We start from the raw sequence: 25931 nt of genomic DNA, 5'->3' as shown, positions 1-25931 counted from the left end.
ACTCTGGAAAAAAACACAGCGTTTTCAGCTCCGTCTGAATGAACAGACGAGAGTCCATCCATTAAAACAGCTGAGATCTTTGTATTTTTCATTACTTTGCATAAATAGCCATTTATCCTGTTATGATCCCATTATTAACTGGATATTAAGCTATTTAACAGCTTCATAATTTATATTTTACTGTGTTTTATTACCGGTCAAAAACAGATACAGAAACAATACTGCATTATATATATTTAGAGTAAAATAAGTTTCATTTATATGTCTAATAATGTTGTTTTTATCCTAATTTTCAGTCAGTTCAATGTGGAACAATATGATTTAAAAAATAAGATATAATACAAAATACTTCTATTGGAGCTTATTGTCTGATCATTATTACTGCTGCTATAAATAAATTCATAAATAAAGACTTTATAAAGCAGGCAGCAGGAGGCCGTCATGCTGGTTTGAAGAGTAAATTCCTTCACATCACTAAACGAAAGCAGGTAAAATGAATGAGATTAAATTACAGAGCAATTAGAGTATCTGTTTAGTTTCCATTCGGGCGACCTTCCTGTCTGACTTTCTAGAAATGATGGAGGTAAAACTGAGCTTTGCACTGAAGTCCAAATCCTCAAGCCAAATAATCAAAACTCTGGCACAATGAAATGCTTTTTTTCTTTTGTTTTGTTATGATAATTCCTTGGCTTCAATGTTTTGTTTCCCAACTAACACTGAAATGTTTCATCTAAATCAATTCAACCATTCTGGATTCCTGGAATATGAACCATTTACATGGTTTTTCTGCGTCACTCGTAAGTCACCTTTAACTTAAGAAACACTGACTGAACTCATACGGTGATAAAAAGTCTCTTTCTCTTTCTGACCCGTGATGCCCAGCAGTAGGCCTCTCTCTCCGCCCCGCTTTGTCCCGCTCTGTCCTGTGATACCTGACCTCGCTGTGGCTGCGCTGCATCTCATTAGACCAATTAAACCATGGTCTGCATAACCCGAGGGCCTCCCAGCCGCCTGGCCCTTCATTAGCGTCGCTCTGTGCTGGTGGGGCTCTGCTCTGTCCTCTCCTGCCCAGCTGAGCGTCCCTGACCCCGGACTGAGTCTGACACCGGCTCCCCCTGACCCCGGCTCGGACCGCTGACAGAGAGCCAGAGCAGAGGAAGGTGGCCGGTCAGGGTTAGGAGGGACGGAGAGGAGATGTAAAGAGATTCAATCATTCGCTTAAGAGTGTAAAGATGCTGGAGGCCTGTGTGAGTGAGGCTGCTAGAAGGTATCTTCCCTGACTTTAACTAAGCAAACTCTTGCCCTGATGCTACAGACTACACACCTTCTTGTCAAGCGCATTTGTCCTTAATTTAATTTGCAGGTAAGGAGATTAACACACTTTCCGTGATGTGTTTATGTAGCTGGATAACTTAAATTAGTGCATATTTCACTACCTGAGCATTAGAGGCCCGGTGTGTAGAGGCAGACAGTGGTGCTTTCTGTGGTTTTGTACTGTAATCAGAACAAGCTACAGTGCCTGCTGCCTGACCCTCCATTGTTATCACACACACAGTAATCATTCCTGTTAATCATTTGTTTCTGAAAACAAGTGGGTGGAGACACAGGATTATATTTTAAAGACAGGAGGAGGAAAAAAAAAAAAAAAGGGTACACAGGAACACCCCGCACTCTGTTACTGTAGCGAGAGCAAGTGATGCGTAAAGATCCACGGAGCTCGGCGCCTGCGTTGGTTGCACTTATCTGAGTTCACAAACCAGCACGTTACTATGTGTGAAAAATCTGCAAGCAATTTGCGGTGGCTGCGTGCTAACGTGCCCGGGGTGGGCCGTGGGGGAACCAGCCGAGGAAGAGGCACGCACGCCACATTCCAGTCCCACAAAGGGGCTCCGCTGCCTGGCTGCACTGCAAAACGGGCTGGGCCTTCTCACCTCTGGGGTCTAGAGCTTCTGGTTTATCCCCCCCCCCCCCCCCCCCCCTGCAACTAACATCTACATCAGCTACAGTATCACATATTTCAGCAAGTTGGTCGACTTGGAGACCTGGCTTCAGCAGATAAAGATTTAACTTGTACTTAAAAAAAGCAAATCAAACCACACAACACAAGCATGAATTCACATGAGAAACAATGGGGGGGTTTTGTGTGCTGAAATGTAAACTAAATTAAAAAAAGCAACATCTTATCTGTAACTGTTCTAAAAGTAATGAGATCAAGGTAAACTTACTCCAGATTACTCCAGGCTATTTTGTTTTTGTGATACTCATGAGAGATTTTATAAACCAATATTTGTTCCTGCTCGGAGGTGTAACGCGTGTTGAGACATGCAGATGTTCTTGGATGAAGTTGACACTATTGATGAGTGGGGGCAGGAGCGGCAGAGGAACACGCTGACGTATATTCCACCCAAACAGCGTGTGCAAATCACACTGTTTACTGATACTGGTGATGTCACGCTTTGTGTTATCTATACTCACGTATGAAATCGATGTTCGCTTGTGTACGGCCTCCGACGCCTCATGACACACATTACTTTTTTTTTTTTTTTTGCACACATGCGTGCACGCTTTTGTGCACACATAAACACACATAACTCTAAAACATCTTCTCTCAACCGCCTGCAGAGCCGCCTGCCGCTGTCTAGAAAGAATGTGCTGTTGAATGAAGGAACCGCCCTGCGTCTCGCTAACCTTTGTGTGTGTGTACATGCGTGTGTGTGTGTGTGCGTGCACGTGAGTGACTGGCCATGCTGGGGCAGGCCGACTCAGCACCACAACAGCCATGACTGAGTGTTTTCTCACTGTGCCAGCCAACAGACTACTGCTGCTCACACTGCTGCCAGTGCAGACTGAGTAACGGAGATACTACTGACTGCACTAAGACATTATGTCCCTTTTTTGTGGTTTTTGCCTGCTCTCATTAGATTTAAATATGATCATTTAAGGTGGTAAATTGATAAAAAAAAAAAATACACTGGCCTGTTTCGACAGTTTCACCAACTAACTATTTATCGCTTCGAAAAAAGATTAAGATCCAAACACCGAGCCTGCCAAAGTGGTTGGTAGAGGAGACAAACTTATAAAACCACAGCCAGCTTTTAGCAGCATTTGGCTAATGGCGGGCGTTAATTTTCTACTCTGGTAAAAACCAGCTCTGTAATCGGTAAACATGGTGCGCCTGGCCTGCAACAAAGAAATGCATTTAACAAATTCATTCTCTTTGATTCCGCATTCCAGCTCTGGCTTGATGGAAGGTGATACATTTTTGATGAAAACGTCAGAAAGGTTTTTATCGCACTAGAAGTGAGATATCATATAATTTTAACAGTATATAAGCAACCAGTGCCTGCTAGCCTTCATTATATAGCACATGATCTTTGATCTATTGGTTGACATACATCACAGAGAATTACAAGCACACTGATTTATCAATAGGCTCATAGAAGAACGGTGTTACACCATCGCCGCTGTTGTGAAAAGATCCCTTCACGTTTGGAATTAGAATTTCAACACGGCTTGAAATGAAAAGGATCTCCAGGTTCATGTGTTAACTTGCCGCTTAACAAAGCTGTAGGGCTTTATGCCACTTTTCAAAGAGATGACTGTGAAATGCCAAAGTCAGCCTTTCACACACTGTGGGAAGAAGAAAGTGAGCTGAAACAATATGATTGTGTTTTCAAACCTGAGACGAGCGGTGCACTCGAGCAGAACGCCGGTGTTTGTTGCCTGTTTGAAGGTAAACCTGCCTGCAAACAGTACCGTTACACTAAATGAGATTTGACAGATCCTCTTGATTCTCTGAAACCCACACCGCTATTAATTCTCTATTTTTTTACTCCGCCCTCCGCTCACCAGGTGCAGGAAGTTCGGGCGCGCGCTGATTTATGAGCGAGCACCAGCACTATATTAGCTCTCCTAAAAGCCTTCGCTTGGTGTCAGATTATATCTTGTTATACAGGGTTAAAATATATCACAATACATTATCGTAAAGCAAAGTTATGCACTTACCAACCCCGAGCCTCGTTTTAACAACATACTGATTGACCCTGATTAGTGCTGAAACAGCTGGAGATTTTTGCTTTTTTCCTCTTCAGTAGCTTTATAGTTGGAAAAATCTAACAGAATGACATATATATTCTGTATTATAGTGCTCCAGCTCTTCATTGAAGCTACATGATGTTAACATTGAGTGAAATATTCAAACCCAACCAGTGACTGAAAGTAAACTAAACTACATTTGGATTTACTTGATTATTTCCATTTAATACTACTTTACACTTTTCCTCCACTAAGTATCAGAGGGAAATATTATACTTTTAACTCCACTACATTTATTTTACAGCTTAGTTACTTTACACATTAAGACTTTACATAAAAATAATATAGGCTTATAAAATACAATGCATAGTTAAAGATTAGAAGGGGACCTGTATCACTAGTGTCAGCTTGGGGCCCCTTGTCATGTTTCAGATGTCTGAGATGTTAGCGGTTCCACCAAAGACGCATTCCCCTTCTAACTTCTCACATGCTTTCATTTAAATAACTATTAAAGCCCCAAAGAGGTAAAATTATCCAAAATTTCATAAAAAAGCAAAGATTAGATAAAAGTCCAAAACATAAAAACACATTTGTGTGGCAGAACTATTTGTTTTTCTCCTTTCTTACCCCATGAATTATCTCAGATTTATCTTGTGACCCTTTGAGGGAGCCCAGTCCATAGGTTGGGAACCACTGGACTAAACTACCTAAGTATACTGTAAATCCAGCTACAACAGTAAAATGCTGCTTACACTCTGATACATTAGTCACTATCTAACAACATAGTAATACTTTATTTTACTTTTGATACTTGCAGTACATTTAGCTGATAATACTTCTTTATTATAACTTCAGTAGGATTTTAAATGCAGAGCTTCTACTTGTAAAGAAGTAGTTTGATTTTGTAGAACTGAGTCTGTCATTTATCAACTAGAAATACCAGGCATTTGCTGCTTTAATAACATGACATTGCCACTTTTAATTAGCACCCACAGAGCCCTAAATTGGAGTTATCAAGGTTTGTGGTCGCAGTGAGTTTGCGTGCATGATACACTTAGTGGTCATAATGACCACGGGTGGCCAGCAATGTGGAGAGCACCAAGACTCTATATACAGTGCGTATGGACCAAGGGCCAGAAATAACAGGCCCGCGCTAAATAATCGTTCCTTTCACTTCCTACTACCATGACATCACCAGAACCACAGCCGGCATGAGGGGAACAGCAGTGTTGTGGCTCTGAGAGACAGAAGGTAAAAGACACACAGACAGATCATGAGCTGGAGAGAGCTGGCTGCCTCTCTGCAGTTGTCTTCAGGCCTGTATTCATCTATATGCCCTGTGTGAATCCTAAATTGTCGTGAACGCATCTGAATATGGCGTCAAGCAAAATCAAACCGCGTTGACAGCCTTAGTGGGATGCTTGTGGATAACGGGCTCAGACAAAGGCAGACTTGATAAAACAGACAGGTCAGAAACTTCCACAAACCGCCTGATGTGCTGATTGCACACAACATAAACTCCAAGACATATGTGAAGCGACAATCACAGAGCAGGCCAAGACAGAAAAACTCCTGTCTGAATAAAGGCTTCAGGAAAGTAAAGCCCACTACTTATGCAGTGTTGAACGCTTTGCAATCAGGCAAATAAAGGGGCAATCTAGCACACAATCAAACTAGAGATTTAGCCTGCTCTCCTGCCAACAGCGAGGGACCTCCTCTTTCTGAACAAGGGATGCACTATTGACTATACCCCCCTCTCTCTCTCTGTCTCTCTCTCCAGTCTTCCCTCTCTGCCAGTCTGAAAGGCGTGATGCCAACCTTTTCCACCATTGGGCATGCTGCCCTGCCCTTTATGCAAATGCTATGCCGCCATCCCTAACTCACAACCCCCACTGTCTCACCCTCCACGTCTGTGCGCACCCCCCCCCCCCCTCACGGCCTCCTGTCTATATATTCTTTTTTATCTTTATGCTTTTCCATTTAAATGAGGCAACATACTGAGCTTAAGCCATAGCCATAAGTTATTAATTAAACCTCGATGATCTGAGGTCCTGCCTGTATGGATCTTGAACGGAGCGAAAAAGCTCAGTGTGCAGCCTGTGGGCCTGTACTTTGTTCACTGTCCTCCATTGGGCAAAAAGCACCAACCAGGGGCAAATATTTGACAGAGGTGTGGTTGTATGTGTCTGTACGAGCCCTGATAAAGAAGGACATCTCCTGGCAAAAGGAATAAAATAAAGACAAAGAACAGGAGCGAGGGAAGTGAAGGGGCAAAAAGCAGTAGAGAGAAAGGATAAAAGAAGTCATTTGCTGCTATTTGCATTACATTTACATTCATTAAGACATCTTTAGAAGCATATTTAGTGATGGATGCTCCCTTAAATTAGCGGGTCACGTAACAGGGGTCACTTTGATAACGTAGGTTTGTGCAGAAAAAAAAGCGTTAAGTCGTTCAAATTCAAATAAAAAGGGTTAATATAAAGGGAGATTACGCAGAGTTAACAGTAAAAGCCTTTTTTTAGGGAAGAAGTGAACAAAAGCATAATGAGGGCTTAATAAACTTATGCTAGCTTCAATGAGAAAGGGGTTAATAATGTGAGTGAAGGGAGAGTCAATCATGGCTACCATTGACAGGCGAGTTTCACAAGTTGGCACAGAGGCTGAATAAACAGGAAAGGTTATTAAATTAGTAAATGAGAGAGAGAGAGAGAGACAGAGAGAGAGAGAGAGAGACTCCTGAACAAAGACAGAGAATTGAAAGAACAATTAGTAAAAGTGATTTAAATGTATAAAGTGTAAACGAAAGATACGGAGGCCAATAAATGAGCACAAAAGACAGTCTGAAATGAGAGTGTGGGGACAGTGATAGGGTTAACAAAGTAGGCCGGAGGCTGAAGGAAGAGCCCTGCTAATGCTGTTAAAGCAGAGCTTCCGCTTCTGCCGTAGGGTGAGTGTCGAGGCGCACAAACAGGGCGCATGGGTCCACACAAGCCGGACGGATTCAAGCCCACACACACACACCACAGGAAAGGAGCTCGGGCCTAATACAAACACTGTGCGACCAGACGCTTACACACATGTATACACAAACACTACTGTCTCCTTATATGCCCCAAGTATACAAGGACATGTGGTCTGCTGTGCTAAGAGACTGCACAAAAATGGTCATGTAACCGTTTCCAACGTCATGTAGAAAATGTGACAAAAGGACAACGAAACCTTTGTTAACTTGAAGATGTAAATAAATGCTGTACAACAAAAAAACATACACAAGTGTGAACAGGTCGCCCTGGTAAAAGAGATCTTGATCTCAGTTTTTTTTTTTTTTCCCCAGATAAACAAACAAAGACGTCAAAACCCTAACAGTCTACACCAGCGGTTCCCAAGCTTTTTGGCCCGTGACCCTTTAAAATAAAGCAAAGTCTACCTGCAACCCTTCGTCACATGTCGCCTTGTCTACCAGTTCACTTACCAATTATTGTTTTCATTCATCAGTTCATCGTTTTGTCCAAAAAATGTCAGAAAATAGTGAAAAATATCCGTTAAAGTTCCTCACAGTCCAACTTCAAATGTCTAGTTTTGTCTGACTAACAGTCCAAAACCCAAAGATATTCAGTTTATCATCATGTTCCATAAAGAAAAGCAGTGATCAATGAATCGACTAACCTTGCAGCTCTAGAAAGAGCACTTACTTTATTTTATTATTTATTAACTTTTAGAATTTAGGATTAACTTTTTAGCTTGTGGAGGTAAAACACAGTAATCCACAAGAAATAAAGCAAACATTAGAAGAAACCTCGACAAAAAAAAATCACAATTTTGTTTGTTGAAAATGTTGTTTTTCCTGTATCCTATCATGTCCTATCATCTTATACAATGACCCCTTATGGGGGTCCAAACCCTCACGTTGGGAACCACTGGTAGCTCCACAACAATCTCTAAATACAAACTTTCAGCCTTATTTCCCAAGCTTCTACACAATGGCTGTTCTAATCTTCCTGAGAGAGGATAGACAAATAAACAAAACCAAACAGGTTGGTGGAGGGAGAGTTAGAACTTAAACACCCTTTCCTCTTTTTGGTGAATGCCACTACACACACACACACACACACACACAAACACACATCCCTTTCCCCTCTTCCTATGCGGACTTCCTCGTCTGAAGTTTACAGTAATAAAGTTTTCAAAACCCGACACGGTGCCAGTAAGTGACGTGGGGCAGCAGTGAAAGACGAGAGGTTAAGGAGGGTGAGGAAGGCAAAACAAAGGATAGACAGGAAGCTATAAAAGCATCATCTGCAGTAAACAGCGTTTTCAATTTAAAGGTCTGAAGTGGCATCAATTACTTCTCACAAAGTACTTTGACTGAAACAAGACAGATCATGGCTAACTGATTTATTTTTACACATAATTCGATAATAAGATAAAGGTGCATAGCACAAGTTGTCTTACCAGCTTGTACATGTTTATAACACTGAACTCATGGCACGAGTGTCATGACAACCTTTAAATGCAATTACTCCCTCAGCATCAACATATTTACAACAATAATAAAAGGTTACGACGCAAAGGAAAACAGATATCACGAGAAATATCAGGATATATTAGAGCATAATTAGCTTCTATCAGGCTAAAGCCAATCGCAGATCAGTGAAAAATAGAATGTGTGTGTCTGTGCATGTGCGGTGGAAGGAGGGAGGGAAATGAATGAGGCCTTTTCTTACAGCAGGGCCCAGATCAGAGCTCCTAACTATGGGATTTGGTGCTGTTGCCTTTCTCCCCCTGGAGGGAGTAATTAGGTTAGGGAGGACAACTGCCGCATTGTTTTAACAGAGGAGGGATTGTGCAGGCCAAAGTCCCACCAGCAACATGCTTCCCTCACAACAAAAATGCCAAACGGATTCTGCGGCGCTCGGACACACATCGACACACACACGCGCGCGCTCGCACACACACAAAAAGAGGCAGAAACACTTTTTTTCGGGGTTTCCTCTGTCAAGTTTCTCGAAGAGAGAGAAAGATCTGGGTTTTTATGCAGCGCAGGCTTTGGTACTGTGTGTATCCTATGAAATGTCAAATATAGTCCAACAGTGTCAGATATCCTCTTGTGTTGTTGCAGTTGTGGGATTCTGGCTCTTTGCGGGACTAAGGTTCCCTTTAGTGTTACTGCGTCTACTCTCTGCTGTATCCAGAGGCTTGGCAACACACACCGCTCCTAACTAGTATAATATGGTTATGATGCATTTGCATTCCTTCCAATCCCCTAGGAAATACAATACGCCTATATCGTCTGTTTTAATCACGGTCTGCTTCCAAGGAAAGTAAAAGGAGAATACAAACAGCCACAGCTATAAAGAGCCTTTCTCAAATATACATCAAGTTCGTTTAAATACATCCTCCACTGATTGATAGAGAGTAAATCAAACAAATCATGCTGCTAGAAAAAATAAAAGGACATGGAGTGCTCCCCAGTCTACTGTATTTACAATACACAGACTATGGCCTCTTTCATTCCCGCCCATTTCCCCTCTCTTGGTTCTTTTTCTCTTTGTGCTGTATTTCTTCCTTTATTTCTCTCTATAATCTCTGTCTTTTGCGAGCCGAGAGAGAAAAATAACGCTGCTGTTGTTGTTTCACTCCTCTACACCATTCTCAAGGCCTTCAGCTCCAAGTATTAAAAAAACAACAACCAAAAAAAACCAACAAAAAAAAAAAAACGCACCATAATATGCACCTCTGCATACCCGCCCACACCATCCCTATTCACTTTCACCATAAATCTCCACAGCCTGGCTGCAATATACAGTCAATTTGTGGTCCCCACATGAGTCCTAACTCTAGCATGGAAATATTTTTATTCAGGTGTGCAGATGGAGAGAAAAAAAACGAGGCAGAGGGATTTTGTTTAAAAAAAAAAAATTTTAAAAAAAAGGATAAATGTGTGTGAATTGATATGTGACTCTGGGAGACAGGTCCATAAGGCCTATGAGTCTTTTTCTCAAACGCAACTTGCCACAGGTGCCGGAGATGATTGCGCTTTATTCCAGATGATGACCATAATGAGCCCTGTTTGAGTTTCTTGGAGGCTTTTCCTCAAGACGTCAAGCGGCTCTGAAGAGACTGACAGCAGTTTGACACGTCAGACGGCCGACCGCTCTCGGGTCCGTTCCCTCCGTGTCCCGTTTTAACGCCCACAAAAGAGGAGCGGTGCGCGCACACTGTTTCTCCATTACGGTTGCAGGCGATCGCATCACAGAAAGGGCTCTTGTGTGAATATTATTCAGACAATATGTAGAGCGTCTTAGTAACAGCGGAGAGAGAGAGAGAGAGAGAGAGAGAGAGAGAGAGCGGCGTCGGAGTGAATTTATATTCGTCGTAATGAGTGTTTGAAGGGTAGAAAAGTGTCCCACTCCGTGAACTCAAAAGTTAAATCTGGTCCATCTGTGTTTTATATTTTAGCAGTGACGTGAAATCCTCGTCCTGCGCTGAATTTTCCAGTCAAATATACAACTTTCCATGTAATGCACACTAATCCTGAAGCTATTTCTCTGAGCCTAAACAGAGCAGAAAGTTTATATCTGAATTCCCTCACAGAGTACGGTGCAGCTGTAGCGGGATAGTAGTTACTGGCTGGCTGGGCCAAAAGGAGAAGCCACAGAGTTGTGTTTGAGTATAACCCTGAGCCCTGCTTGGCCTCTGTCTCTTCTACTGAACTCTACTCTACTCTGATCTGAGCTTCTCCTCTTTTTTTTTTTTTTTCTAACAAGGGTCTATTTAACTCTACTGTACTCTGCTTGACTGTGAAGGGGGTCTCCAACAGCCTCGGGCCTGCAGCACCAGCCAGCAAACACAAGTCACAAGAAGCATAGAGCGCACACTCATACCCAACACATACACAGACCCTTCCACACAAACAGTCAGTTAATAACACACAACCTCCCGCCTTCCAGCTCTGTTTGCTCACAGCTGCCAGGCCTCCTCAGAGTTCATCTGAGGTAAAGATATGTTATATTATGCAACAGAGTATAGATTTTCCACCCTTGGCTCCATGCCAATTTCCTGCTCCGAAGAGCAAGCTCTAGTGCTTTGTTCCCTGGGGTGACAGCTATTCCTTGCCGGACGGGGTGGCCGAATTAGATACACAGACACAAACAGAGAGGAAAGGTAACAGGAAGAAATGAAATGGAACAAAACCAAGTGAGCGAGAAAGCAAGAGGAAAGACAGAAAGAAAGTCATCCTAAGACATTGTTATCTGTGATTCTTTGTCTTCTCCTTTTTATAACTTGAAATCCTCCTTCCTCCATCTACTCTATGTCTTTTTCCCTGGCTCTCGAAATCAGGTCACAACTGTTTTCATTACTGTTTGACTTGCGGGTTCATAAGCCTCCGAGCGTCAACGTTCCTCCACCCACCCCCAAGACAGGAAAAGATTTTCCCTCCAACATTAACCCAATAAATGCCTATTAAGCCCAAGCACAACCTTTAAGCCGTGTTCCCGGTGAAAGAAAAGGAAAGTACATCTGAAATGTTTATGCTTAAGTTTAAGCGATAGATATAATCATTGCTGGGCTCATAATCTCATCTGCTAAATAGCTGATGTGGATTATAGTCCTGCGTGGTCACTGGCTCCGCATACTGAGGACTCTATTGGGACTATTTTACCTCCGCTACAGCATGAGGTAATGCAGTGTGATGATGAAAGAAAGCCTCAGGAAAAGTTGAGGTACAATCAGCGAGCCAATCAATGCCTCTTTATCCGGCCTCTACTTAAAAGAAAAGCCAAAGAAGCGGTGAAAAGATGATGAATGCCATGACATCATCGAGTGGCGTCACTGCGTGATGTCATCCTTTGTCGACTGAGCAATCTCCAACACCACCGCCACTTCCAAATGAACTGAGGCCTGATGAGGTCTGTTCTTTGTGTCCGAATGATTGAAATCATTTCTGCAGGCTTCACCAGGTGTGCAGAGATATTTGTTTTACTTGGTATAAAAGGAAGGATGGATGGAACACAGGAGGACCGTAGATGAGTTGCTAAATGTATGTTCTGCTGGCCTCCTGTAACGGAAGCACTTGTGCAGTTGCCAGGATGTACGTAGAAAGATTATAGAGTAGCTCAGCTAATTTGAAAAAAGTATAAATTATGATTTGATTTTAAAAATATGTCCAAATACAGAGTCAGCTGTAACAGCCAAACACCACTTGTTGTGATTGAATGCGTGTGGAAACTACTTAGCAGGCGAGCAGAGACGTCTAAACAGTTAGCTAAATGTTTTGGACAAATGGTTGAAATAGATCATGATTAAGAGTTTGAATAATTAGGTAAATGTAACACAAAAGCTTGAAATACTTAGGTAGAAGTGACAAACTCTTCAAATAGGTCAATATAGTGGATACAATCTGAAACACATAACTAGAAGTGATGGATAAACAGGTTAAATACTTAGCTAACGGGTACAAGCATGTTGAAAAAGCTAAAATGAACAAAATAGTTCACCAAAAGTAATGGATACATGGTAGAAACATCCAGCTTCTGCCACTCCGAGATAGCAGTATGAAAGTAAACTTGACCAAACATTGACAGTTCAATTGTAAAACTATTGTAATAATCCACTTTTACACAATTAAAAGTGTTAAATAACATCATATTTGATATCCTGTCAAATGAACACATTTACAAGTGACTGTCGGTGTTGTTGAAGAGGTTCTTGAGTTCATCTGAAAGGGGCCGTGGTTGAACATGGGAGGAAAAAAGGTTGCATCACATACAAACACTCTATACAGCTGTAAAACAGTCATACCGAGTGTGATTTTTTTTTCTGAAAGAATGCACACCTGTGTCTCATATGATTAACTATGTGCAGGTGCTTTATGCATGAACCGCCACAAAATATAGCTCGTACACATAGTTAGGCCTCGCTGTGTGATCCCAACGTAGAGAGGGTTTGTTTCTGAATGGGCCGGACGAACGCAGCCACATCTTCCAGTCTTATTCATGATGGTTTGTATCGGTGTGCCATGTTTGTGTGAATGCCTGCATCTGCCAGTTTTTTTTTTAATTTATTTTATTTATTTATTTGTTTTTTTGGATAGGGAACGCACGTCTGAGAGATTGAATGAGATGGAAAGTCAGCCTGGGGAAGTCTGTGAAGAGAAGAAGGCTACAGTCAAACACATACAGAGAGAGAGAGAGAGTGGAACGGTGCTCAGATTTCATCCAGATTAATCTGGAAGCTTTGTAATGAGGGGTCTACTGTATATATTTAGCCAGTGCAGTGAGATGTAGGTCAGACAGACAGGCAGGACAGGCCAAACAACATGCCCAGATTGCCCACACTGAAGTGACCTTGAGTGGGCTGTCAATGATCCGCAACAACAACTCTCTATCTATTTCTGTTGACCTGTGACAGACTGATACAATGGCTTTGCACGCTCCGGGTTTCGCCTGGTCATAAGTTTGAGACCTTACGTCCCCTTTTTTTTTTTTTTTTTTTGTGGAACACAAAAGAGAGCTCGGAAATCCAATAACATACGGTTTGCCTGTACAGAAACGTTTCTTGTTGATTAAAAGAGAGAGCAGTGAATGAATTACTGTCAACGTTCACTCCGTGTGTTGATACTGGCATTAGTTCAAATTTACTCAATGCAAGAACAAAGCATGCTCAGAAACATTTCTCTGTCCTCTGTGGCACTAGACACGGAACAAAACTAACTAAACACTGCGAAATGTACAACTTTTTTTATATTTTATGATCCGCAGCATGATTTTATTGACTGAAATCCTTTATAGCAATGACAGTCTTTTGCTACCGGCCTTATACTGGAAGCTTTGGCAAAAAATAAATCATTTCTACGCGATTGTCATTTTGCAAACATAAATTAACACGCGATAGACAATGCAGGATTAACAAGGAAGAACTTCTTCTGTGGATCCATTGTTTCACTTTTCATGTTTATTTTTAAGTCACCCTCCTCTTAAAAAATTTTTTTTTGCTTATTGTTGTTTGAGCTTCACTGTGCTGAATGATTTATGTGCAGCGTTTGACACTAGAAGGTTGTTTTCACATTCATCTGTTGAAACAGGAAGATTTCTCTTCTGTGCTCACAATAAATGTGAGTTTAAGGCGTGTATGGACAAGCCTGATTTGTGACATCACAACTCGTTTTGGAAGCCAATCCCCATCCAGTATGCAACAACAAACTTATATAAAAAGTTTGATGTTGAAATTTGAAGCCTTCGGTGCACAAATAGACATTTCAGCGCAGCAGGAGACGTCTTGTGTCCAGCAGTTAACCTTTCAAAAAATGAATATTTGCACGTTCATTGATTTGGATTTTTCCATGAAGGAGAACGAGTGCTTTTAAGCATTTCTCACTACTTTATTAATAATTTTTTTGTGTGTGTGAAAACTATACCAGACAATCTTTTATTCAAAGCAGATTATTTTTCTTCAAACATCTGTGAAGGGGGTCTTTAAAGTACTGCGAAACACTCGTCAGCCCTAAACGATGCTTCACTTACAAGATGCGAGATCTGTTCAGAACCCGAGTGCATCCCAGGAGGAGAAGGAGGAGTGCAGAGGGAAGTTTGCAAGGGCAAAAGAAAGAAATACGAGCGTGTGCCTCGTGGTGTATCTGTGTAAAAACCCGAGCTGCCACTCCCTCTCTCGTACAAACACTGTGGATTTCTCTCCCCGTCTCATTCTTTCACATACACAAACAGCACGTGTGTGTCACCGCAAACACCTTATCCTCGATCACCCTGTCAGATTGGTTATTGCAGCGTTCCAAATACCCACATAATGGCGGCACTGTTATTTAGATTTATGACTCAAAATCTGGGGAAAGAACATGCTGTACCAATGTCTGAAGCTCAGCTATGACAAAGCTCTCAAATATTCACCAATGCATTTCTGTCTTCTGCTCTTGGTTTGTTCTGGTTAAAGCACACTTTGTCGTAGTGGTTTCTAAACTGAGACCCCCTCCCCTTTCATACACTCTGACTCCAACTCCCCCCCCCTCTCTTTGCCTTTTTTCCCCCCCTTTTCTCCGCTCTCATATTGTACACTAAGTATTTTGTCTTCTTCTGTATATTCTAGCTCAATTATGTAATTTAGCACCGTGTGTGTGTTCAGTAGCCATGGCAACAGCACAACATATCGGCGACCACAGAACCGCGCTGGGGCCGCGGGCACTGCCAGGGTTCTGCCAAAGACTAATCCATGCCAGAGGTGACATGAGCGAAGGAAAAGTGAGGCGGTCGGAGACAACATGACACACACATGCAAAAATCACACACACACACGGACGCAGACGCGCACACACACAGCAGCGTATTACTCTCTCCTCTCACTCCTCGCCTTCCTTTTAAAACACAAGCGCACTCTCTGGATATCCTCCCATTCTTCTTGGCTGGAGCCTCCCATGGCAATAGCAGGAATCCATTCTCCACGGATGCTGGGACAGCTGTGCTGATATTGAATGAGACACAGTTGGTTCTGCCTCTCTCTCTGCATGCAGCGCGAGATAAAAACTACATGCTACTTAATTCAAATCTATATTGCCTCCTGCCAAAATGCGCCCGGCTCATCTCGTCTTTGTCTCCGCCACCAAAGAGAGCTCGGAATTCTTTGCTAAAATTGCCGTAAATTTGCTCCTGCTGACGCATGGTGGCCCCCCCAGTCACCAGCTGACAATAAACACAGAAAATGTATATTACTGACAAAGACATTAATCACAGGAACCTTCATAAGCCTCTCAATGATATGCTCAGAAATACAGTGTGTAGTTAGAATGCAAATAGTCCGCAACATGCTACCAATTTTGAAGCTGCAAAGACAACAGAAAGCTTCTGTGCCAGTTCACATTTGAAGCTCTGGGACGTCTTTGCATGGCTTCCTTCTTTCAGGCTGCTGGCCTTTGGTGGCACCATTGGAAGGAAGGCGTTACACGTACTACATACCCAAACAAACGCCACCTGAAATGAACTAGGCTAAAGTACAATCTGCGAAAGTGTCTTTTAATGGTGGCAAGCAGTGGACAGGCTTGTAACTGGTGTTGTGGCATGAATAAATAAGTAAAAGGAACACGGTGTCCTAGGCAGCGTCTGGCATTATGACCTCCTGGTGTCCCGTGATGAGGGGAAAAGATCCGGCGCAGCCTGTACAGCACAAAACAGCAGCACAGCCAATCATGGACTCCGATTTCAACCCGTACACCCCGCTGTCCTCCCCTCTCACACGTGCGCACACACAACTCAGTTACAAGGGAGCACAATAGATCAGCCCTACATGTCAATCAAATGTACTATGAGTTCATTCTTCTGTCCGGTGGCCAAAAACAGAGTGCTTTACTGGCTGCCGGGTCACTTTTTCCCGCACACACTAAACTTCTCTTTGCTATTTGGTGTCACTGAATTACACTGGCTGTATATATAGAATTAAGTCAATTACACTTGTGCACCACTGAACCAAAACCCACAGTGATATCATAATTCAATATACCTATCTGAGAAATTGAATACAGGCAGTAAGACCTATTCTTAACTTCTTGCAATGTGACTTGTGATGCTTTTCGAACGGCTTGAAAGGGACTTTTTTTTTTTTTTTTTTTTTTTAAAGGATGGCCTGGCATCCCTGCTAATCCAGTGATAACCACTCACAGGCCTAACTGGCATGAAGACATGGCACCAAAGGTTTTAGGTGCATGTTTTATCTGGAGGAAGGAGTTGTTTGTTTGCATGTCCGTGTATGTGTGTGTGTGTGTGTGTGTGTGTGTCTGTGCTGCTGCACACGCATGCATGTGTGTGTCTTTAATTCTGAAATATCCAACATTTCTGTTTATTCAGACTGCGGTTCCATCAGATTTTAATCCTCTGAACAGCTGTTCCAACTCATTTTCCAGGCCTTGGGAAGAGACACAGAGAGAGCAGAGGGGAGGGGGGGGGATGTTTAAGGCCACCTCACCAAATATGTGTAAATGTAAAGTTAATAGGAGAGCAGTCCAAATATTGATTACATTCATTTTTAATTCGATTTTCACACAAAAACAAACTGGCTCATGCTTTCCCCCCTTCTCTAAATGCTGCTTTGATATTTTCATTCAAAACACTGCTGTCTGATAGCGAGTGATAAGGATTGGTGGTGACGTAAGAAAAATATAATACATCCTCTTGGAGAAACATATAGCCCTGATAAAGAAAATTGCGCGCTTCAGACCGGGAGGACGAAGCAATAAGTCATGCGCGCTGAGACGGTTGACCTTAAAGCAAAGGTGACTTCTGGCTATTACAGAGAAAAGACCACTAAGAAAACATTTCTCATCGGCTGTCAAAGCAGTTCAAAGAGATCGAAAATTAACTGTCCGATAATTGGCCTACACCAAAACAAAGGAAATTTACTGCGTGAGAAAGGCGTAAGGCCCAAAGATAAAGTGTAGACTTGAAGGTCGTATCCAATGCTGCAATTTAGGTTTTTTTTAAAAAAAGAAATAAGATAGCTTTTTTAAATTTAAGATATAAAAGGAAACATTTCAAAATTGTATCTTAAATTGAACGCAGAACTTATTTTTCTCTCTCTTTTTTTTTTAACACGGTAAATTGAAATACTGCCGTCATGGAAGCTGCTGCGCTCACCAGAGCGAACTCCAGCTTGGATGTAATATTTGTAACCTATCTATCCCTATTTCCCAACTACGAACTGATATTTTCCTCTGCACAGATTAAACCAGCACAAGTCTGAAAGAGGGAAAAAAAAAAAAAAAAAAAGAAAAAAGAAAAAGAAATGTCCGGAGCAGCAGCCAGTTTTTCAGATGCTGTCTTGCGCTGCTTTGCAACCAAAAAAAAAGTGTCGTCTGGTCAGAGCATATTGCCAATTACAGGCTACAACATACACAGAGAAAAATGCAAGTTTTCATGGAGTGTGTGCAAAATAACAGAGAGATTTTTTTTCCTCTTTCCTGCGTGGGGCCTATATAACTCCAGCTGCGGGTCAGCGTGAGTGGCCCTGCAGGAGTATCACAAAAACATTATAATAATAAGAAGAAAAAAAACACACACACACCTAATGCTGAATAAATAGGGACAGGACTTACCACTAAGGCATTGTTTAGAAGGTGAGTAGGGTAATACTTTAGTGTTGAGAGGGTGTTAAGAGGCGAGGAGAGCAGGGGTCAGCGTCCAGGCGGGCAGAGGGGCAGAGGGAAGGAATAAGTTAAAATGTCGCACCAGTGAAAACAGTCTGAGATGACAACATTACGAGCTGCATGAAGTAGTGAACACATTTTTAAAAAATGCAGTGAAACAAAAGGAAAAAAAAAAAAAAAAAGTCTGTTTTTTAAAAGCGCAGCGTCACTCTGGCCTGCAGGGAGCGGACACGTTTGGAAGAAAAAAAAGGCAACAAAAATGGACAAAAAAAAGGTAAATTAAATAGAATCATCAGTTGAAAATGACAAGAGAAAATAATATCAAAGACAAATTGAACAGGGAAATTGCAACATCTGTGTTATAGGCTCTAAAAGTATTTTTAAATGAGTGCGAAATTCAACATATGAGACATTGCAATGGAGCCGTTCTCTACTTCTACTGACAAACTACTAACTGCTATTTTTATATTTTAAAAAACTAAATATAGATTTGATTTTCATCCCTAACACACTAGAAGTCACACAGCAAACACACACACACACACACACACACACAGACACACACACACATTCCTCTCCTCTCATGGCTCCCTCCGCAATTTGCCTCCATTACGCATCGTCCGTCACATCCCAGCACGCTGCTTCTCTCCAGCAATGCTTTTATCACAGTTAATAATTCATTCGATTGTTTACAATTGTTGCCATATCCGAGGTCCAAGCTCGGAATTTTAATTATTAACAGCAATTAAATAAACAAAATGTGCCTTTCCGTCTGCAGACGGAGCTGCGAGGGAATGCTGTGGACGTGTGCGCGCGCGCATGTGTGTGTGTGGAGAGAGAGAGAGAGAGTGAGAGAGAGAGAGAGAGAGGGAAGTTGTTTCTTATCTGCATTATACACACACGTGGGTGCACAACCTTTTTTAAATGACAAAAAACATGTAAATACGGTATGATATGGACTCATATTCATGATACAATATTCCATGATGTAAACGCGCACTTCCAGTTTTCCTGCAACACGCTGCAAGTTAGCCTGATGTGCAACATGTGTACTACATTACAGTGTGTGAGCTTCTGTTGCCAATTACTTTTAATTAAGATAAATTTCTGTGGCAAAATAAAAAGGTCATTTTGTTTGGAGATCAGCTGCTGTGAAAGGATTTTTTTTTTTTTTATCATTTACATATAAAGACCTCTAAAGGCCTGTATGGACATGCAGGCCAGACAACAGAGCAAAGAGCTTTAAAAAAAAAAAAAAAAAAGTACATGTAAGCAATCTCATACACACAGCATGTTATAATATATAGGAAATAATGCTTGTCATCATAATTTTACTCATCTGATTCTATTTTCCTTCTGTTTCTAAGTTACTTTCAGTCACATTCACCCTCTGAGTGTCAGAGTCAACACACTAAGTAGCTCATAATAGCCTCTTCAATAAAATGAAGAATTAAGGGAAAATAATAAAAATCTCCTTTCCCTTTCCAGTGTCAACGAGAGGACGACATCATGATCCTGCTAATGTTTGCAAATGGAAAGCAGACATGAGCATGCCCGCATGAGAGGGGAGCTGAGAACATCCTGCAGCCTCTGGTAGCAGTCGTCAGAGGCATATGATGGGAGGAAAAGTCTTTTAATAAAACCACTGTAAAATCAGGAATGAATTACACATCAAATGGGCCCTGGCAGTCCACTGTCAGACGAAGCCAATGAGGGATAAACAAGTCTGCTTTATAAGAGTAAAGGCTTCCAGCAGCTGGAACATGGGCAGGTTATTGCCACCGGGTTGACTTAATGAGTAGATTAACAAGGAAATAATTCAAAATCTTATAGACCTGGAGAAGACAGGCTTCGTTTAAGGAAACATTTAAAACTAAAGATTTTTTTTTTTTTTTTTTTTTTTTTTTTTTTTAAATTCAGGATTTTATTTAGCTTTGGAAAACACATCGTGGTGAGAGGACCGATTGCAGTTCAGCATGATTCGGTTTATAAAAGATAGAGATTCATAGTGTGAACAGGAAGCTGCTAGGCATGTTGGATTTTTTTACATGCTGAAATGTGACGTTTTTTGTACGGCTGTGTTGCAAGCAGCTCACTGGAAAAGTTTTACAAGCAGCATTATATTTAGTCAGAGCTTGCTCTCGCTCAACGTTCTAAAAGGTTTCATGGTTTAAAAATTGTGTTTATTGTGAGCGAATTGTCTGTTAAATATGAGCTCACACGAATAAAAGGAGAGGAAATAAAAAAATAGTTCTGATATAACTAAACAGCAAGTCAAAACTGGTCAAAAAGTAACATTTCATACATGTGCAGCTCACCACTGCCATTTTACTATCAGTGTCCACTTTTCTCAGTAATCTTTTTTTTGGAAATATTCTGACACTTTATCATTTTCTAGACAAAAACAACAACAAAGTAACAGTAAAAATGCCTTGTGTCAAATATGATGTACATTTAGAGAAATCTTTTCTAAGAACTAGCACCTTGTTAGTCTTTTTTTTTTCATATGAATAGCTGGAAAAAGCCAAGACAAGTGTTTAAAAGTGCAGCAATGAGATAATCCTAAAAAAATAAGGTGTAATATTACCTGCAGCAAGGTGTTAGAGGAAGTAATTTCATATTTTAAAAACTCAGTGACAATCATTTTATACATGCAGTTAGTCTGAATAAACTGAAACGCGAAAAACCACTGCACACTGCTGCTCATGTACAAAAAAAAAAAACAAAAAAAACTCCTACGTGTGTGTGTGTGTGTAGTGTCGACCAGGAAAAGGAAAAGACAGACGCTGAAATGTAGCTAAATATAAAATAAATGTAGTTCCTGTATCTGCTGTTAACCTGCACGTGTGCTCACGTGTTGCATTCAAGTGCAAAAAACTTGTAAAATAGTCAACTGGTGCAACAGAGTGTCTCTTCAGTTCTTCACAGTTAATAGGCTAATTGCACACACACACACACACACACACACACACACACACACACACACACACACATACACACACACACACACACACACACACATACACACACACACACACACACACACACACACACACACACACACACCAGCTCCAAACTCTCGCTTCTCCCCGTCTCAGCTCCACATGAAAGCAGCCCTGAAGGCGGTGCGCCCTGCTCTCCTGCAACTCCTCTCAGCGGCCAAACTCTTAGCGAGCCTCGACACTCGGAAAAATCTAAACGTCAGTAATATTAACTCCAGTCCACAATCTTGCCTGTCTATCCCTGCGCTCTGCCTTTCTCCTCCTCCTGCAGGCTCCCCTCCTTCTTTTTTATATGAAATACATTTCGGGAGAAGCGCCATTTTCTCTCCAAAACCATGTGCGATGGAAACGCACAAGAAAGTTTTCTCCGGCAGAGACGCGCTCCGAGGCGGGACGAGCGTCGCACAGTTGAGGTGAAGTTTCAGAGAGAGACAGGTAGCAGAAAGACGCTCTCATACAACAAATAAACAGTCAAATAATACACAGAGGCAGCGCAATAAAAAAAACCCAGCGTCTCCACTGCGCTAAACAAACCCAAACAATGAAATAAGATAAGACAATTTACCTGTGTCAAGCAGTACGGGGAGTACATGGTTATTTTTAGAAAGGAGAATTGGAGAGCTTATTTAAGTTGGATGGAAGCTCGGTGTGGTGCTGCATTGCAATCGCTCGCCGTCCTGTTTCTCTCACTCCATGCTGCAGCTTACAGTAACCCCGCCTAGAAAGTGAAAGCTTGCACAAACTTTCAGGGAAAAAACTTTGCCTCCCTCCCCTCTCCTCTTGCAGGACTTTTTAGCGCTCTCCTCTTTGTAACGAACTCTCCTGCGAGGCGGCATTTTTTATTTTAGAAGACGTGTAGATTCATCAAGGTGTTGCTGGCAGAACCTTTGACGATTGAAATGAGATTAAAAAAAAAAAAAAAAAAAAGTGTCTTTTTGATTAATCTTCGACGGCTATCTGAGCCGCTACGCAGAGCCTACAGGCTGTACCCGCGCGTCCCCACATCTTTTACATGGTAATGTTACGCTTCAGTTGTGTTTACTGACCCGTCATGACACGTTATGGAAATGCAGATAATAATCAGAAGGTACGAGTCGTGCATTATTATAGAAGATTTGTAGTTACACTGTTGTAAGACTTGAAAACGTAAACGCACCATCAGAATAGATCAGAGTGGTGTAAACAGCTGCGCGGCAAAAAAAGAGAAGCTTTATATATATATAGTGAGACGTGCAAACATTTTTGCAGCTTATGTTGTGAGTAGTTTGCATGAAATCTATTAAAATGTTCTGTTACAGCTCCTGATGTGAGGATTTCACCTGCGTTAGAGCTAAAGTTTGCACTGGATTTCTAGACTTAAATTCACGTGCAGCCATTTGAATCAATGCATTATTTCATCACGGCTGTAAAGCGAAGCCTATTTATTTACTGAACCATACTTGACCCAGCCTGGAAGCCATAACTGTACTTTAAAGCCAGTGAAGTGAGTCCAAGCCAAACAGTTACTGCTGCATTCACTGTGAAGTCGAAAAGAGAAAACTACCAAACAGTGAGGACAGACGTATAATTACAGCTTCTGAGCAGTATCAAAATACTAAATTGGGGTGTGTGTGTGTGTGTTTGAGGGAGCAGAAAATCTCTCTTTTTGTCACACACACAAACAGTAGTGAGTGATACATATATCACATAAAAGTCATAAAGTGAAGTTTCTTGGAGCGGGTCCCAAGTGTGGTACAGAGGGAATTTGGGTGGGAGTGAAGTCATTGTAAAGAAGCGGAGCTGAAATTTTGGGCCTGACATTGGAGTCCCACAGATTTATGAGGCCTACTGCTTGTGCATTTATACCGCAAGCCTCTGCAGGCGAAACAAAGAGATCTGGGCTCTGTGTGGCCAATTACTGCACACAGCCAGATACGCGAGCCAGAGACACATGCAGGCAGGCAGGGAGGGAGAAAGTGTGTGGTCAGGAGTATATGTACGCCACAAAACCCGTAACCTCCTGTCCTCGCCACCACACGAGGTTATAACACCAGCATTCCTTTCTGTGAATATGATACACCGCTAATATGAAACACACATACACACAGACACACCCAAACATAGCACACACACACACACACACACACACACACCTTTTTAGTTCCTCTTTTGGCAGGTGAACTGACTTCAGAACCTGCAACTCTTGAGGGATTTTCTTTGTTTTCACCGAAGTCTTTGCTCACTTTTGCTGCAGCAGCAGTCATTAAAAGCACCGCGAGTGCAAAAGGTTACAGAAAGCGGTTAGACTGGGATCAAAATCCCCCTCCTTTATAGAGTCGACTTGCATGCAACACACGCAAACACTCCTCTGCCGCGGCTCCTTAAATGAGCCACACATTTAGTGGTCTGTGTGAGTAAATCTCTCATTAAGTAACACATGGTAGAGCCATATGCTACGGTTGGTGGGTCTGCTGCGGCTCTGCTTTTTCACACGCTTGGAATATACATATTTACCACTGCTGCAGCGTGGCCAGCGCTGTAGTGACTTCACCCACCAGCTCATGTGCTGTTATACATTTGCATTGGAAACCGAGGCTTTCATTAACGAACGATCAGAGGAGTCAGATCGCCGTCCTCGCAGTGCATGTCTTGAGTTTTGCGGCCTCAGCTCCGTAGAACAGGTTGTTCAAGGATGAGGGTGACCGCACATTTGCCTGAAATGAACACAGTATAATGCCACAACCAGTGAGGAGACCATACCTGGCTGGCTCTGCAGTGTAAAAAGGGAGATAGGACCCAGCAGAGGGGGGATAAGCAAAAGTGTGGTTGTGCTGTTGGGCTGGAGTCAGCTACAGTCGCCGTTTCAAATCTAGGGGTGAGGAACCGGCAAAAGAATCTGAGGGGTCACAAGTTAACTGAAAAAAAAAATCGGCTTCTAAACAAATCATTTTTGCCTTCAACTCGAGCCCTTAAAGTATTTTATTCTTAAAAAAAAAGAAGAAAAAAGTGAAAAACTCTGCAAGTGTAAGAATATTCCTACTTTTTTTTCCCCAGTGTGAATCGGTTTGTTGCAAGTATTTTTTTATGTTGAGGTTTCATTTTTCTTCTGCTGCCTTGTTTCAGGACACAGACACTAATTTCTAGCAAATTCTTGAAACAAGTTGAAAGGGGTTGAAGCTCTCACTGAATGTGCAGAAATTCCACTTGTAAGAAAATAAGGTCTTAAGGTTTTAAATGAAGACAGAGATGACTTGATATGACGGAGATTTTTCACAGTGATGATCAAAGGAATAAGAAAGAAAAACACAGAATGATGTCTTTTTTCTGATGGGGTTTTTTTTTTTTCCTCTTTAGTCTTCTTAAAAAACATCATATTAAACAATATTGAGAGAGGAAACTCATAACTCACATCCAAAATTAAGGCCAGGACGCCTGACAAGGTCTTCATTATAATAATAAAAAGCACAAAAAAAAAAGGTTGGGAACTACTGTTTTAAAGAAGTGAAAAATGGCACAGCACCAATCTTACTCCACCACTACCAAAACAGGGTGTTGAATTCAAAACTCCATTTGGTTTTAATATACTTTTTCAAAAAGCAGTTGCGATGTCATCCTGAGGAATCTTGAGGAGAACCCTGACATGTACGCACGCACAAGGAAAGACAGAGAGGAGAAAAAAAAAAAAAAAAAAAAGGGGGGGGGGGACGGTGATGCACTTTAAGCACTTTAAACAGCAGACCTCCTGGTGAGAAGTTGGAGGTGGACACCCTCCTGTGGATGTTCTTGAACTCGCTGCCCCTGGAATCCAATACAGCCACACCGACGCTCCTCCCCTTTCCAGAACTCTCCTCTACCAGCCGAGCTACTCAATTACAGCCATAATGGTTCATTTCTGTACCCCGGGACACACGATACACTGTAGCAACCCAGATTCTCTGTGAGACTTGGCGTAAGTCTTAACTCTGGGAAACAAAGACTGTATAGCCTAGAAAACTGGCTCCCACCTCATTAACAATCACATTTTCAGTCATCCACAGACCCCCTCCCCCCTAAACCCCCCACCCCTCTGTTTTTATTACCATTTTATATCACGTTGATCGTTGTAAATCCACTGCGCTCGCTGGCTTGTTTTTTTTTTCTTTCTTTCTTCCTTTCTTTTTTTTTTTTTCTTTAAAAGCTGCTCACTTTCTTCAACTTTCTACTCTTTTTCTGTTCTTTTTTGTCTTCGTTTTTATACAACGAGGCATGCGGCACATTATCGTCATAATTTTCATTCCCGTGAGGCGAGGGCGCTTTGGTGAAGTTGCAAAGGCCCCCTTTTTTCTTAAATGTGCGTGTGGAAATAATGATTGTAATGGTTTGCAGCTGAGTAGAGGGAGCTGTGAATGACATTATGATTGTGGTGCAATTACCAAGAGCATGAAAACAGACTGTCAGTCATAGTAATGAGTAATGACTCAAATAACAAATTTAATAACAACACATGAATAATAATAATAATAATAAATGCATACCCTGTATGAATCTGATACTACAAAGCATTCAGGCATTCCAGGACCTCTGGAGGGTTCTTCATTCAACAGAAAGGTTTCGGTTGCCTGAAATGTAAAAAAACATGTCATTTATTCATGAGTTGACACTGTCTTTAGGTTCAGGGAACGTAAAAACACACACAAAAGCTGGCTACGCTCATCCTGATGCTCCTACTATGACTTGTTTAATAATCATTCTCAAGTCCCACCACCAGATATCTACAGGAGAAACAGCGTCTT

The 25931-nt window shown here is 41.8% G+C and overlaps 1 protein-coding gene across 11 annotated transcripts in view; it reads right to left on the bottom strand.

Moving 5' to 3' along the window:
- The window catches only part of nfixb (nuclear factor I/Xb), a 152833-nt gene that overhangs the window by 105905 nt on the left and 20997 nt on the right, over nt 1–25931 (bottom strand). For 8 of the 11 annotated variants that reach the window (XM_067615762.1, XM_067615769.1, XM_067615764.1 and 5 more), the window contains one exon: nt 25674–25757. The exons of 1 other annotated variant lie outside the window; for it this stretch is intronic. In XM_067615762.1, the coding sequence (XP_067471863.1) occupies nt 25674–25757 (84 nt within the window). Of the gene's footprint in view, nt 1–18127; nt 18164–21745; nt 22284–25673; nt 25758–25931 lie in introns of those variants that run through there. 2 more of the 11 variants (XM_067615771.1, XM_067615773.1) reach the window with 2 other exon arrangements.

This window comes from Thunnus thynnus, chromosome 17 (assembly GCF_963924715.1).
Source record: "Thunnus thynnus chromosome 17, fThuThy2.1, whole genome shotgun sequence".
NCBI lineage: Eukaryota > Metazoa > Chordata > Actinopteri > Scombriformes > Scombridae > Thunnus > Thunnus thynnus.
Note: the sequence above shows the minus strand (reverse complement) of the source record. Positions and strands in the feature narration are given on the sequence as shown.